Genomic DNA, 17,019 nt, shown 5'->3' on the forward strand with positions numbered 1-17,019 from the left:
GTCTTGTGCACATACCTTTTAAAAAATGCATGTTTAGAATAAGGGTTTTATTATGTAACAAGGCAAATAACTTAAAATAACTTCTTCAATAGACTTCTGTGCTCCTTTGAATGAGAAAATTACTAAATTTTACACATCTGAAAGCCAGGAAATGGTCCGTATTCCCCCAGAACTGTCTTAACTCTTGTTTAATTTGAACAGATTCTCCAGCCTACTTATAAATCATATTATCACTGTACCTTACAGATGCTGCAAAATACCACAGAAAAAAATATGCATACTGTAGTACTAATTCTGTACACACAGTTATCTTAATAAAGTGAAATGAGTTTTTGATGAAGCACAGGAGCTGTCTGTAGACAACAGTATCCCAAAGAGTCCATCTTAGATTTCCTTTGTGTTCAGAGAATTCCTTCTGAATCATTATCCTCACTTACCCATATGTGATTTTGAGACCTTGTGAATTTCATCCTTGATGTGATTTCCTTGTGAATTTCCTTGTGAATTCCCCTTGTGAATTTTCTTGTGAATCACATCCTTGATGTGGTATCCTTGTGAATTCCATCCTTGATGTGATTTCATCCTTGATGTGATTTCATCCTTGCCATCATCTGGGAGATTTTAATGCAAGAAGATAAGTCTCTCATTGGCACAACTTTCAAGTTCAGTTTTGGAATTAAGTGTGTGCATGGTTCTCTGCTCACATCAGCCTTTGCTGCTCTGCTGCTGTTCTGATAAGCTGCATCACTTTGCCATGGCTCTGTGCTAGCATTGCTATTGCAGCTGGGGTACAAGCAGATGAATTCTAATGTTCAAAACTGATGAAGACAGCAAAGATTGAAATATACTCTCGTGAACTTTTCTCTTGCCTTATTACTGTGAATGCATTGATTTTTATATCTGATGAAGTCAGCAGGCTGTCTAGCCAGGCCTTCCTCCTAATGGAGAATTTACTGAGTCAGTCCTGCTTTGAGGTTACAGTTGTTTATGGGTAGATTATGTCTTCCCATAAAATAAACCATTGCCTTCACTGCTTGTTAATCGCTCTATTAGCCTCACTGAGCAAGTTTACTGTGGCCACTGCCCACCTCATTAGGAGAGGACTGTCACCTAGCAGAGCAACATGCATGACAACCTGCTACTTTCTGCTTCTTCTTTTGGGTGTTCTCTGCATATGGGATCAGATTATTTGACTCTGTGTTTAAACCCTGAATTCTTTAGCAAACGGTCAGCCACCTTCAGCTTTCTTTTCCTGCCTGTGAGGTTTCTACTTGTCCTTGAATATCAAGGCCAGGTTGGATGGGGCCTTGAGCAACCTGATCTAGTGGAAGGTGTCCCTGTCCATGCAGGGAGGGTTGGAACTGGGTGATCTTTAAAGTCCTTTCCAACCCAAAGCATTCTATGATTCTATTCTGTGATTCTTTGCCACTCTTCTAACCATGTAGCTAAATAGTTAGTAGCTTAATTAATATGTTGTTTTTCTTCTTTTTTTTTTTTTTTTGTGCCTGGATGGCTATATATTTCAAGAATATTTTTCTTTTTAGTGTTCCTTCAGCATTTGGATTTAACTGAAATGAAATCTCTAACATCTGAAAAATGTTCTTCTGAAAAGATAGAGATTGCTTTAAAAGGAGCTCCTTGACCTCTAGTTGTGGTAGCAGTACTTAAATATCATAGCAAGCATACCTCAAATGACTGTAAAAGTCACAGGCCTGAAAGGAATGACGTCTGTCTAGCAGGAATAATTCTCATCAGTTTGTCAAATGCACAATGATTGAGAAGGATCCTTCCAAAACCATGCCTACACCCTTTTCATTTTATGTAACCTTATAGAAGAAAAAAGAAAGTGAATGTGTTCAACCACTGTAATAAAATAAGAAATCATTTGGGGGCGGGAGGGAAGGGATGAAGACAACAGTGGTTTTGTTAATTGTTTCCTGGTTTTCAGGGCCTTGAATGTATTGATTTTAACTGTAGGTAAACCGAATCATAATCTTTATCAACACTTTCACTAACATTGAGACCTTTAGTTTAAAGCACTTGGTTTGAAGTCATAAAGGTCATTCCATATCACCTTTAAGAAAAGAGGCAAGTCCCAGTGTCCTATACAATTCCTAATGACATTGACATGCCTTGTTTGTCTTGTAGTATTATTGTCTGGTTTGTAACTTTGAGGTACTTAAAGTATGAAGTGCTACCTGATAATGTAAAAACAAAATCTGTTCCAGTCTAAAAGAGTATAGATTTAGTGCTACTGACAAGCTGTCACTATTTCAAAGCTAAGTATATGTATCATCAACCCAATTCCAGGGCTCATAAATTAAATATTAACAAAATGTAGGTCATATGCCATTTATTGGAGTTGAACAAATCACCAAACCATTGAAATTCTGACAAAGTAAACACAGGGTAAGCATCAGACTTTTCAGGCCACTGTGTCTTGTACACAATAAGTAAATATGATGAGTAAGCCTCTTTCTGATTTGTACAAAGCTCTCAAGTAGGAGTTTCCACCACAGGACTCTACTTGAAAATCCTGAAATGGCTGGAGCATGGAGCTTCTCCCCGCTTTCCTGCAGATGTAGTGGCATATTGTCTGTCAGATTAACGATCTTTTTGAAATGCCATCTTTGAAACTGAAAAGATTGAGTTGGCTGAGAAAGAGTCTACTCAGTATACCAGATTACTATACATAAGGAAGGTCAAACTGTATTCAGTGCTGGTCCTTCCCTGGTGAGCTCATCAGAGAAAGAATTTCTTACAAAGCTTTTCAGTTTTAGCAGACATTTTATTACAGTTTTGACACAGATGAGGGCAACAAAGATGATGCTTAAACCATAATATCTCAGTGTAACAAATGCTGTAAGCTTTGTAGACTTCTGAGGAATTGATGCTGATAAATCTTTGAATAGCCCCACTGACCATATTTGATCTCCTTGTTTTTGTAGGGCACTGAAGAACTAGAGGTTCGAATCCTGGTGCAGGCTCGACCAGGCCAAGATATCAGGTCTGTAAACAACCTGCATTATAAAGAGTAAAATATCTCTCTAAGGAATGGAATTGCCAGTGATTTTTTTTTAGTAATTTTTTAACCATAAGTAGTACTGGCACTGTGACACTCTGACTAATGAACATTCCTGGCCACTCCTGACCTGCAGCAGGACCAATCAAGAAAAGAAACTTTCAATCTCATTCTGGTTTTCTTTCATTTTCTTTTCTGTGTTATGATTTTCCAGACCTATAGGACATGACATTAAAAGAGGTGAATGTGTGCTGGCTAAAGGAACCCACATGGGTCCATCTGAGATTGGTCTCTTAGCAACTGTGGGAGTAACTGAAGTAGAAGTTAACAAGTTTCCAGTGGTTGCAGTCATGTCAACAGGGAATGAGGTAAGAAAAGTATGTTTAAATCAAGGTCTGAATTACTGGATCTTCTTTGGGACAGTGTTTTGGATAGTGACTTTCACACTGTTCCCAAGTAGGCTCACTTTTTGAGCTGGAAATCATGCTGACATGAGGTATTTTTGAGAGATCAACCTGTAAACAGTTTCTTGTGTAAAAAACACAAGTCTTACAAGTCTTACAAGTCTCTCTCACAAGTCTTACACACTGCCTTTGCCAGAATTTTGGTAGGCTGTCCAACCATGTGCCAGCTGCTTTCCTCCTGCTAGCAAGAAATGAAATGTAGGGTAGTCAGGGTTATAATTTATACTGCCAGTCATGACTGGAAGAGTAATTTCTTTTGAGCAGCATTCCTCTGTAGCTACAGTATAAGAGAGATAACCTGTCTTTGAAAACTGAACAGTACTACCCAAATGCCTTCCTATAGTTTGTCCCTTAATACTTTTTTAATCGTAGCACATGTTGAAATCTCCTGTTGGTAGAATTACAGACCCACGAGGGCACTGTCTTTCATATCATGTGTTAAAAAAGGATTCCACACAGTGGGTTTCTTAAGCATCCTGTGGAAATCTTCACAGAAATAGGGCTGGTAGCCAAAGCTTCAAAATTTAGCCAAAGTTCTCCTTACTACCTAACACTTCAATGTAATTTTGACAGATACACTCTTATTGTGTTGTCCTTCTGTGTCCTGCAAAAGAATTCCTAATATACGTAAAATATGTTTACAGATGTATGTTTTGTGGTTTAACTTTCGAAGCATGTAATGCAAATCAGTTAATTGCCATATTATCTTGAGAGAAAGCTTTTCATCCAAATCAGTAATTGATATAAAAAACAAGCTTTAGGCTTCTATCTTTTATTCTGATACATATTGGTAAGCAGACAATGAACGTCAGAATTTCTTTTAATACCTTTAACACTGATGAGCAACATCAATGACGTTCCATTAAAACCATTTAAATAGAAGCAATAGCTTGGGAATTTGGAAGTCTGTGTTTTGCTTTCTGATGTTTGAGATTAGAAGCCGGGTACATTTAAGGAGAAAGAAGCTTTTGCAGATTTGAACCAACAGAAACAACTAAACAACATGGAGGACTGGACTAAAAAAGGACATTACATATCTTACCAGTTTAAATTCACTAAATCATATTGCACATGTATTTTAGGATAGGATTCTAAGAATATCTTGTTGAGCCTAAAGAATAAAATTCTTTCTTGTTTAAAGGCTCAGTATTCCAAGGAGATTGACTGAAAGTGTTTCTGGTTTTACAGCTACTGAATCCTGAAGATGACCTCTTGCCAGGAAAGATTCGGGACAGTAACCGTTCAACTCTCCTAGCTACCATCCAAGAACATGGCTATCCAACAATCAACCTGGGAATCGTAGGAGATAAGTAAGTTCCACATGTTAGTAAAGATGTCACTTCATATTCATGCAGTGCATTTTATGGTGTGCGTGGAAAAAAGAAATACCAGAGAAAATGCCACACATCACAGGCATTATAGTGCTGTGACCAGGCACATCTTGGAGAATATATTTTACCCTTTTCATTTCACAATAAATAAGTCTATTCTACTATTAAGAGGAATAATTTGGTAAAATTTTCATTGAATGATGTTTAACATGTTTTTTCCTCTTGTTCATTGAAACATCTATTGCTGCTGCTTACTTAATACACATAAGAGATTATACTGCAGCAAGAGTACTTTTTTCTGATCCAATAATTGCAGAAGTTTCTCTAAGACTTTATTATTCATGCCAAAATTAATTTAGAGTATAAAATTTTGTCAGATTGTGAGTGTCTTTTGGGGAAGGCCCCAATGCTGGATATTGCTCAACATTTCCAGAAATATGATAAAGAATTTAAAAGAGTCAATTTTTTTTCCTTTCCTGGTCTCTCTACTTTGATTGTCACAGAGCAGTACCCTGTGATCAGTCTTTCTGTTTATCTGACAGTGATTGCTCCTTGTTTCCCAGTGGCAGTGAAGGCACATCTCCTGTTGAGAGCTCTAGGATAAGTGATTGAAGTGTTCAGTACTTTTTTCTTTTGCAAGGCTGCAGTGCCTGTCATCCATGGGTTGAGTTTCTTACCATAATGGATCTCCTCAATTCATTGATCCTCAAAGGCTTTGAAATAGCTTTCCTGTTTCTCATTTTGGGTATCAAATCAATTGACAGATGTGGTTTGACAGGGAGTGGTTCAGGTTCATCTCCACCTGTTTGAGAAGAAGGGTATTCCTTGTGGGCAGTTAGAAGTGAGGCCAGATCAGAAAGGAAAAAACAAATAAAAAAAAAACTTCAGCACCCAGATTTCACATTGATGGCAAAATTCCCAAGTGGGGAAAGAAGGTTACTGCTACGGAACAGCTCATTTCAAAATTAGTCAATTCAGTACAGGATTCAAGATTCAACAAAAATATGAGATTGACAGAAAGTGTATGAATGGGCCAGCCTCCCTGTGTTTTTACAATATGTGAACCAACATGATGGCTCTGGGAAATGCAGTTGTATTTGAAGTATTCACACAGGGAATGTGATATTCAGCAACTCGTGCAGTGGTTGGGATCTTAGGGAAAGCAAACCCTTCTGGGTACTTCTTTGAAGCATCTTTTTGCTTCTTGGGCCTGTCAAAACTTCTTTGCTGTTCAAGTAGCAATAAATACCAAAAAACTCTAGCTTCCAGTTTCAAGTGGAGACTTCATGCAAACAGAGCCTAAACTCATGGAATAATGGAATAATTTATGTTGGAAAAGACCTTTAAGATCATTGAGTTCAACCATAAACCTTACACTGACAAGTCCACCTCTAAACCTTGTCCCTAAGCACCACATATTTTAAATACTTTCAGGGATGGTGACTCAACCACTTCCTTGGGCAGCCTGTTCAGTGCCCAGAAACCCTTTCAGTGAAGAAATTGTTCCTACTATCCAATCTAAACCTCCTCTGGGCCAACTGAGACTGTTTCCTCTTGTTCTAATGGTTGTTACTAGGGAGAAGAGACCAACCACCATCTCACTACACCCTCCTTTCAGGTAGTTGCACAGAGCAATGTGGTCTCCCCTCAGCCTTCTTTTCTCCAGACTTCCCAAGCCCTGTTCCCTCAGCCACTCCTAAGACTTGTGCTCCAGACCCTGCAGCAGCTTCATTGCCCTTCTCTGGACACACTCCAGCACCTTGGTGTCTGTCTTGCAGTGAGATTTAAGGCCCGAGAGAATATGTTTTACTTTCCTACACTTACTTTTCTATATTTTTTCCAAATATGTTTTATGATCCTTTTTCACCTGTCAGATACTAGCTGGAAACCAGAAAGCAAATATCTGTATTGGTCAAAGATAGTCAAGTGCCTGAAGCTTTGCTTTCAGCTATGAGAAAGGATGATACTTTTGAATCCTCATTATTAAAATGTTCTCTGTTTCTTGAGATAGTACTACCTTGACAAAACCAGTTCTTTTTAAACTTCTGGTTTCATGCTTAGGGAGTCATTTCTGCAGAGGCAGATACTTAGCTGATAGTTTAGCTCTTAGAACAGGAGTAATGAGCCCCCAAACATAGAGTGATTTTGTACTTTGCAGTAAGTTTCAAAAGAATACAATAACTGTTGAATTAGCCAAGAATCTTCCTCACCTGATATCAGCATTGTGATTTAGCAATTCTTCTTCTGTTTTATTCTCATTCATATGCTCAGTTTTACAAGAAAATTCTTCTTCAGTTCAATTTCAGTCAAAGGGGAAAAAAATATTATGTAAATTAGTTTAATATTAATTACTTCATTATATAAAAAAGCCACTAGGAGAATCCAGTAAGAGAATATATACGAGATATGTATTTCAGTATACATCTTTTGGACTAACAGCTGATTTGATGGAGGAACTTTGGTGCTTGAACAAACGCAACAGACTTCCCAGAGGGACCTTAAAAATGGTGTAGTTTTGACTTTTTATTTAGTGTGTTTATAGAAAAGATGAACAAGCCTTCAGTGTCATTTATATGGTTTACTGGAGTTAAACCATAAATCATGTGTGTCTATGTGTGCTCACTTATATGTGCAGTTTATTTTGTATGTATAATATGTATCTGCTTAGTGACAAAGAAGGATTTTATATGCCTGCAATAGCTACAGCTGTAGTAGAAGTACTGTCAAACACCACTTTTCCAAAGGGAAAATTCAAAACTCGTGATTTTTTTCTTCAAAAGTATCACTGTAGTGTATGTCTCCCTTGCCATATTTGGGGTTTGTATTCCTTTTTTTCTATTTCTTTTTGTTTATGCATTTTTCATTGAATAAATGTTTACTGCATTGTACTGGGAGTGTCACTTGCTGCAATACAGTAAGCACTGAGTGGGGTTTGAGAGAGCATCTAATAGGAAGCACAGCTGAGTATTGCTGTTGCTGTAACAGATCAAGTTTTTTGACAAGCATGGACATTCTGTCAGTCATATTTACAGAGCTAATACTCAAGCATGGAAACTGTTTTAGAGTAGTATTTGCAAAGACAAACTTAGAGGTAAGTATTCCTATATTTCATTTCAGCATAGGAATCACTAGAAAGAGCACAGAAAACAGCTTGTCCAGCAGTACATTTTGAACTGGCCACTCAGGTCTCACTTAGGATATATTTGTATTTTCAGTTGAAACCAATATTTTATTTCCTTCTGGAGCATTTTAACAGTTTCTGAGATTGTTGTTGTTTCCGTTCTGATAAACAGTATATGTGGCTCAATATTCAAAATTAAAACCAGCAAGTCCAAAGCACATAGATAAAATCTACAGTTGAGGTCCTAGAAGCAAGCCATAGCAGAAAAGAACAGTCTGGGAAATGCAATGCATCGGAAGTTATGTCTGGCTAGAAGCCAAGTTATTCTCTATTTCTGTTCTTAGCACATAAAACCAAGCTGTGTTAAAAGCTCACATCTGCATAGAAATGGATGATACCCCAATTCCAAAACTACTCCAAACACAAGAAAATAATACAAAACTGAAGGAAGGAAGAACCCTTCTGATGTTGGTCTTACTGTTGTGTCTTACATATTTGTCTGAACCACAGAATCACTTGCTAAAAAAATTACAAACACAACTGGCCAGATAAAACTGGTACTTTCCAGTGTATTTTTGAGCATGTAGCAAGGCCAAGTTTATAATGTTTCTAATTCAATTTCCTCTGCTTATAGCCTATGAAATTACTTAGCTCTTTGGAAACCATTGATGAAAGCTAAAATTAAATCTCCTACCTGGTCTAAAGATCTCTGTTAACATAAGCATCAGGATGTTTTTGTGTCTGATTATTTCATTTGTGTTGTTCTTTGTGTCCACTGTTTTTTTTTAAAGATGTAAAGTTTAACCCTAGCAAAATCCGGTATAGCGTGGGCCTCTGTTTTGGAAAGCCATCTTCCTTTTTGACAGTTTTCCTTCTATAGGAGACTCTCTTATTAAATTTATTACACAATTTTGATCTTATATGTAAGGAATTAAATTTGCTCTGGTTTTACCTTTGTTTACATGAATGCATTTTCCTCTTCTCTGCATTCTTTTCCCTATTTTCTAATTCCTTATCAGTTTTCTCAGAGACTTGTATAACATTACCTGCTTCCAGCTGCATTTTCATTTACATGCCTGTGATTTCACAATGGAGAGATAAAGAATCTGTTTCTCCTTAGGAGAAATACTTAGTAAATTCACCTTATCTGCTTAATTGCTTTAAAAAGTATCAGAATATTTATAAAATCAGCAGCCTATGGTAGCTTTCCTACGTTAGAAGCAATTAGTATCTCATCTATATACCTCTCTTTTCTGTCATACTGTTTGACATAGAATCTCTTCCAAAATATGAAGGGACTCTTTCAAAGCTGTTGCTTTAGGTCTATCACACAGTAACAATCCATGCAATAGCAAGGGTGATTTTAATGGGCTTACGTGTCCCTTAGGAGCTCTAAGATCTCACTCAAACCAGAAGCTAGGATCACTTATAAAATATGAAAGTCCTTTTTATGTCACTTCCTGACACAGAGACCCTGTTTTGAGAAATGAAGACTGGCTTTGCTCTCTGGTAATGAATAGAAGAATAAATGAGGGGATGAAGACATTTGTGAAATGGCTACCTTGGCAAAACTGTCAGAAATAAATTACATCTAACCTTAAAATCTGAACAGTTTTAATAATTTTTCCATGACTTCCAAACAACATTAGTACATATCTGATTTGATAGACCCTTTTTGTGATTACCTATGGGGAGAAACCAGGCATGGATTTTCAAGATAAGAAGAAGGATTTTAGATTCCATGTTAGCAGTGTCCTTGTGCTTGTGTAGCAGTGTAACAACAGAGCAGGCACAGTACTCTCATTCCTCAGTCAGACAGGATCTCTGTGTGCCCAGAAGTCACCTTTAAAATGCTAGACTGAAGCTACTTTCTGCAGGATCAACAGGGCCAGGGCTGGGGACTGGGAAGGGAGGTTGACTTTGGTGTTGGTAACAGTCCAGCCAGCTGGAAAGAATAAAGGGGCTTAAGACTTTGCATAATGACCATTCATGACCTGATCCATTTCAATCTTGAACACCTTATTTTAGGTTTGTTTTTTTTTTTTAAAGAGACACTTATAAATCTTCATGTCAAATGAAGGTGGGGTTTTTTTGCATTTAATTATCCTACATTCAAGACAACAAAACCACAGATACTGTCTTATTTTGTATTTCTGTTGCAAAAGACACTATCTAAAAATTATTTCTTCTGAGGGATACTGACTTGCAAGAAGTATATGTAAAAGTATATGCTGCCTTAGTGAAGTAGGAATCCATAGCAAAATATACATTTTTTAATAAGGTCCTGATAGCAGCAGCTTTCTCCATTTTTGACATTACTGCCTCCTGGAGCAGGGTAGCTGGGTATGAAGCTTCTCATTAATGAAGTGGCATCTTTATTGACTATGGAGATGTAAAATTAGGATAAATATAGCCCTTTCCCTCTTGTAGCCAAGAAGGTGACATTTAATATGCCTTTAGACTAATTTCCTTCATAAGAAGCGAGAAAGTGGGAGTAAAAATGTTTCAGTGGGGGCCATCTCCAAATATGTTCCCATTATCTGTTGTCCTCCTCCAAAATGTCAAGGTGTTTAACAATTCATTTTGCTTTATCTGGAAGTCAAAAGTAAAGAAGTTTCTCTATAAACTCTGCAAGGAAAGATAAACTGCACATTGTTGGAATGCCCAGTTGGGCCTAAATCCTTCCATAACTTCACTTTTCATCCTTGTGAGAAGCCTATCCAGACTACAACAGAAAGATGTCCCTGTGCACTCCCTTTCTCTTCAATTGGCTGGCCATGCAGAGGGAAAGCATTTCCTATGATGGTTTTCAATGTTTAGAGCCACCAAGGGGGACACAGCTGGGCACAGAGCATCCCTTTTACCCCAGGAGCCTCTCTCCTTCCCAGGCTCTTTATTATACCCCTTCTGCTTCCTTTACCCTCAGGAAGCCAGATGTTTTTAAAGAAGAAGGCACACAGAGCTTCCAGAGCACTGCGGAGACAGGCCTACCAGATTGGTGAGCACTGTTTTTAAAACACTTGGGACCTTGAGGCACATGCATGCTCACAGGCAGGCTCAGCTCTGCATCAGTGCAGAGCCTGGAGCACTGATCCTACCAGTGGTTGCCCTACAGAAGCAAATGGTGTTGTATTTTGTCCATTAAATAGCACTGCCTTGTCAATGAAGTTCTTATGCACCAGTGCACTGCAGACATATGTGGCTCCACAGTGTTGATAAAGTCAAAATTTTCTTAATACCAAGAATGATGACATTGCTCATCAGTAGAAGCAAAGATCTTTATCCATCAAGGCTTTTCCCTTTTAAAAATACAGGAAATTAGGAAGAAACCTGCTTAGAGGTAGTAGTGGTGTACAGGTCTAGAGGGGGGACATTGTTATGACTCTTCAGTCATACCTGCAGACTTGTATTTCCATTACCATGCTGATCATCTCTAAAGCAGGCTAACTCCAATGTCCATGAAATCTCTAATCTATCCACTGTGCTTTTTTTCCAAAATACATATACAATTACATTCTAGGTCTTATGTAGGGGAATTGCTTAATAATATAGATTAATTTACAGAACTTACCTGCCATAGAGAGGCCAAAGGGGCAGGAATGATAACAGAGGGAGAGTACCACCAGTCATTTTCTCCATTAAAACCACCTGTCATTTTCTGATTAACAAATTAAAAAATTAGTTTCTGTGGTTTGATTTTTTGTAGGACTTAAAAATAGGCATGAAAGTCATGAAATACTCATGAAAGGCTAATACCTCATGGAAGGCTAATACCTGACTGAAAACGTCAGTCATATGAGGATCCTTACTGAGGTTAATAGGTTTGTTCTCATAATAAAAGATCGGAGGATTGAGTTATAGCTTAATCTTCACTTCCCATATGGGAAAATTAAGTTTATGTACTCATTACTGGATCAGTCTGCCACATCCTTAGCTTTCAAAAGACTTGTTCTTGTTGAGCACTTGGTTGGTCATGCTGATGCCAGGTTGTACTGACTGAAGAGATCAACCCACTAGAACTTTTCTGTACACATCCCAGAAAGCTTCACTGTTCTTAGCTTAATCTAAAATATTTTAAAGACTGCAAGTTCTTCTATGTGAAGAACATGATATAGACTATCTGCTTTATCAGAAATTGCTTAGAAGCTGAAATCTACCAGCAGGTGATCAACTTGGAATTCCTCATATGAGTTGGTTCACATATCATTGCCAACAGCCTAAATCTAGAGGACACATTAAATGAGCCTTTGGGCTCTTCTAAGCAGTGCTGAGGCAAGCATCAACAAAGAAGAGCCACTAGAATAAAGCCTTGCTGACCCTAAGCATGAGCTATAAGCAAATGCTTCTGCTTTCAGAGCAGGAGAAAATCAGTGGGTATTTTCTTACACTAAAACCAGATTTGCACTTGAAAAATAAAGTCCAGGATTATAGAGGTGAACAAAGTTCCACTTCCTTTTATTGACTTAGCAGTTTTCAAAAAATAATCTTGCTTGTCTCAGTGTAAGCTTCTTCACTTATTTCTAACAAGCTGTAGTTTACCTTCTTGAAGTATTTGTATTATGTTATAGCAAATAAATTTGATTTTTTCTTTAATGATAACTCTTTAAGACATAGCTGATAAGAGGCAATTTTAAAAGGCCTCTTTACATTGTCTTTGACCTGTGGCTTCCATGTAATTTTTCTTACGCAGACAGATATTTTTCCAAGTGACTAAGTTGTGGTTCTGTAAAAGGTGAGGCTTTACAGAGAAAACCCTTTTGAAGCATTGCCTTTAGAACCTGAATTTCTGCCTGTTCTACAGGCATCCATATTGTAGTTCAATAGTAGTTACAGCAGTCTACAGGGTGAGATGAATTTACTTAAAATTCACTTAAAAGTTGTTTAAATTACTCATACATAAATTGAAGCTAAAGAACAATTAAAAGGTAAGAAATACCATTATAACACCACTATGTCATCATGTGTCAGATTTTGTAATGCTATTTGCTTTATGTAAGCAACTTGTACTAATTACATCAATTATAATATTTTCCTTTCAGTTATGTCAGTATAAGCCAATTCTCATACTTCATGAGTGCTCTGAAAGAAGTAATTGCAGAATCATGTTTACCCTGCAGACTCACCAGTGCACCAGTGCATCTTTACTGATGAGCATGCATGAGCAATGTCTTTGGCATTGGTTATTGTATTGTGTGGTGTACTCTTCAGTCATGCTATTTCAGCTCAGCTACAACTGTTGAACATCTTCCACTGCAAAAGTGGAAACTTTTCAGTGAATCCATGTAGATTCACTTCCTAGGAAGGAAGGAAGGAGCTGTTATCTTTACCAGTGAAATTCCATCCAACTTCTTGGAAAAACTAATGGATTTCTGGTAAGTATTGGGATAAGGTTTGTTGTCTTTGGCCAGTAAGATAGCCAGGGATAATTTATTAATTAAGGAAACCAGTTGTTCTCAGGCTACTTCTTACATTCAGGGGACACACACTGGCCTTCATTTAGAGTGGATAAAGTTCTCATGGCTTAGTATAATGGCACCCGAAGACTACCATTTCCAGAGCTTTGGTCCTGTTCTTTCAGCATAGATTAAAAAAATAACTACAATTCAGAAGCAAATGTTTGCAGTTGAATGTACACAAGCAGCAGACAAAAATGTTAAACAGGACCCAACTATCAACAGTGTAATGCCTTCATGTAGGAGTGTGCTCCATAGTACATAAGCACCTGGCTTCTGCAATATGAGACCTGTTCCTGTTTCATACTCCTGTTGGCTTTCTCTTTTTATGACTTTTCTGGTCTTTTGTCATTTTGGAGTATATATGAGTGGGAATCTTCAGAAACAACTCATTAGAACAGTTGGAGTAAAATATGTTATCAACCAGATAAAGAGAAAAAGTTGAAGGCAGTAGGCAGATCTTACAGTAACTTCAGCAAAAGAGTTGAAGACCTCTACTCTAACCTCTAAAGTTCATTAACATAAGATGAAAAAGAACACTCTGCAAAACAGTGCAAAGCCAGATTCTTTTATGTTGCTATCAGATAGACAAAACTTACATAGTCATGGTGAACAAGCCAAAAGCTACTGTAGTTATTCCAGCTTTCCTCACAAGCTGGCTTATATTCATAGGGAAAACATACTGCATCTGTTCAAAGTCAGGGAAATACTACAGGAGATAGATGGAAGAAACATTATGGGAACATGGTGAAATACACTGGAGAATTTTGAAACAAATACAGTTTCAGAAAAGTGCCCATATGTTACTGCATACATCATCAAAATTAGATCTTTCCTGATTTAGAAAACCACACCAGTCAAAAGAGAATTCCTATCACATTCAAGTATTCATTCATTGAATTACGTTCATTTAAAATAACATTAATCAAATTACATTCAATCTTACATTCTAAAGAAGTTGGATTTTAGCTGGCTAAACCTAGTATGGCATCTATGTGCAAAATGTGCAAAATGCTCCTCTTGGCCATTTGGTGAAAAGTGGGTGACAGGCTTTGATCTTTATGCTTAACTGCATTCAGCTTCTCATTTTGACATCTGTCACCTCAACTGAACAAGCACCAGAAAAAAAATAAAGAGTTAATCATAAAGGATCAAATCATTACCCCACCTTTTCTCAAACAGAGATGTCATTGAGCTTCTTCATGAGATCTTTATCTGCATGCAATAAGTACAGTCTTGTTTTTTGGATGAATTTTACTTCAGTAAATTCTTTGTAGTTTTGGAGCTGTTTCTTCTTATTTCCTAATGTGGAACTAGAAGATTGAGATCTTTGTATACAAGGGGAATTTCTAGCAGGTCCTTGTACTTTATTTAAAACTTCTCTGGGAGATCTGTTTATCAGAAGAGAGACTAGCAAAACCCACTGTTCCCAGTTCGTGTGGGAATGGCCAGAACGTGCTGAAGTCAGGGTACCTACAGGCAGCACGGAGCCTTTTGAAGTTTAGGGGCAACTCTTGTAGTCTAGAGGAGCAGCTGGTTTACTTTGGTCTTCAGGGTGGTTGGTGTAGGTTGGATCACAGCTAGCATTTAAGTTTCACTGTCTCACCTGGAACCTGTAAGTCTTCTGAATCTGTGAGGAATGATGAATGAAGGGGTAATTGTGGCAGCAGAAAACTGAAATACTTGTGGTGCTTTCAAATACAGTAAAACGGCAAGCAAGAAGGGTTACTCAGCTCTGCTTTTTTACTCACAACAGACACTTTCTACATGCATCTAATGCTTCATGGTGCTTGCATATCTTTCTGTATCTGTGTCCAGTGTATCTGTAGAGCACAGTTTTAAGGTGCTAACTGTGATGGTTTGTGGGCACAAATTTTACGAGTACAGGTTTATAAACCCAGATATTCTGGAAAAGCTCAAGCTGATGCATAAGAAAGTAAAGCAATCACAGGTGTTTCTATTAGTCACCCAGCAGTAATAGCTGAATATGTCAATGAACAGCAAGGACTGGAAATGACTGTCAGGTAATGAGGTTAATTTGAATGAATGAGACTACTGTGGCAAAGAACTTGGTGGAAATGGTACTGGAAATTAGTAACAACTATGGATTTTGTGCTGTGACAATGGCTTGTTAAGTCAATCCTAACTCAATGTTCCAGTTCAATTTTACAGGGATCACTCATTTTACTGCACAGTGGTAGGTGATGTAGATTACTATTTTTGTTATTTGTTTTCTAAATCAAATTATGAAACTGAGCATTTTAATTGCATATATCAAGCTGCTGGTATTAAGGGTTGCATCACAGAAAAAGCTGACAGATTTATAATTAATGACAGTGAAGCCAAACAATAGGATAAACAAAAGTGACTGAACAGATGTTGATTTCTATTTGAACAAGAAAATTGCACTGTAATTTAGCATGCTTTAGCATACTACATAAAATAGTACTCAAGACATAGAGAATTCTTTGGTCTTGACTATATAATGTAGCTATTTCTTTTGAGAGAGATGAATCTCTGTGTGGCTGATGTCTGTTTTAACGAGGCTTGCATCATTTTCTTGTTCAAGCCCTTCAGCTCCTGTGAATCTTTTCAGTTCAAAGACAGTTCAGTCAGAGTCAGAAGTAATCAAGTGCTGTATAACAGATTTCCACAAATCAGCTTCGATAATCAGAATTTTTCATGAATCCAGAAGATGTTCCTATTCTGGTATCCTGTCTGTCCTGCTAGTCCTCTCTTCAAACTTAATGAAATGGCATCTCAACTGCCATGTCATATATCTGCTTACTGAATTTTGCATATGGTGCTGCTACAATACCACAGATGCCCTCCAATAATTTCCAGATTGTACTGCTCCTTTGCTTCCACAAAACTGTATAAAGAGAATATGGAGGAAACTATGAGGAAACTGAGGTAGAAAAGTAGATACTCGGTTTATCAGACTGGCAAAATTGGCAGAGAATTTAAAGTTATACTTAAAAATTCATGGACTCTTCATGCAAAGAATAATGTCTGCAGCTCCTAAATTTGTGTACAGTACACATATTTGTACAGACACAACCTACTGTAGGTAGGGATTTCTACTGTTTAAAGTTTGGATTTTACTTGCTTACCTATGTAAATAGTTTCATAAACTGGAAGTAATCCTTATAGACCAAATTCTTTTAGTTGTATTTGCAGAAGATGCTGAGATGTGATCTGAAATATACAAAATATCATATTTTTTTTAATCATTTGCGTCACGTCTGAAAAGTACACTCCCTTCTTGTGCCCCGTGTCACTCTAACTTTGAAAATCACAGGATGAAACAGGATAGTTTTGCCATCTGGAAATGAGGCTTCCCATCAAAATGTCCTTTACATCGATTAAGGTATCCACCATTATCTTTGATCGCCTGTTACAGTTTTGTCCATGAAGGAAAAAAATCCAAGAATTGCACTTTCACAAGACATTTTAAGGTTATTTATCATAGCAAATTAGACCATTAGTCTAGCTAATCCAGTATCCTGTCTCTAGCAGTGACCAGGGCTTTAGAATATAGCTTCTGATATTTGTACCTGCTCAGACAGTGAGTGTTATTTCTTAGCTTCATGGTTATTTGTCACAAGCCCTTTAGAACAGTCTTTAT

The 17,019-nt window shown here is 37.4% G+C and overlaps 1 protein-coding gene across 22 annotated transcripts in view; it reads left to right on the plus strand.

Moving 5' to 3' along the window:
* GPHN (gephyrin) overlaps nucleotides 1-17,019 on the plus strand; it is a 272,370-nt gene that overhangs the window by 241,628 nt on the left and 13,723 nt on the right. For 12 of the 22 annotated variants that reach the window (XM_071744382.1, XM_071744363.1, XM_071744365.1 and 9 more), the window contains 4 exons: nucleotides 2,949-3,007; nucleotides 3,237-3,390; nucleotides 4,675-4,796; nucleotides 10,865-10,936. In XM_071744382.1, coding sequence (XP_071600483.1) covers nucleotides 2,949-3,007; nucleotides 3,237-3,390; nucleotides 4,675-4,796; nucleotides 10,865-10,936 — 407 coding nt within the window. The remainder of the gene's footprint in view (nucleotides 1-2,948; nucleotides 3,008-3,236; nucleotides 3,391-4,674; nucleotides 4,797-10,864; nucleotides 10,937-17,019) is intronic. The other 10 variants (XR_011725992.1, XM_071744385.1, XM_071744381.1 and 7 more) reach the window with 1 other exon arrangement.

The sequence above is a fragment of the Heliangelus exortis genome, chromosome 5, assembly GCF_036169615.1.
Source record: "Heliangelus exortis chromosome 5, bHelExo1.hap1, whole genome shotgun sequence".
Lineage (NCBI taxonomy): Eukaryota > Metazoa > Chordata > Aves > Apodiformes > Trochilidae > Heliangelus > Heliangelus exortis.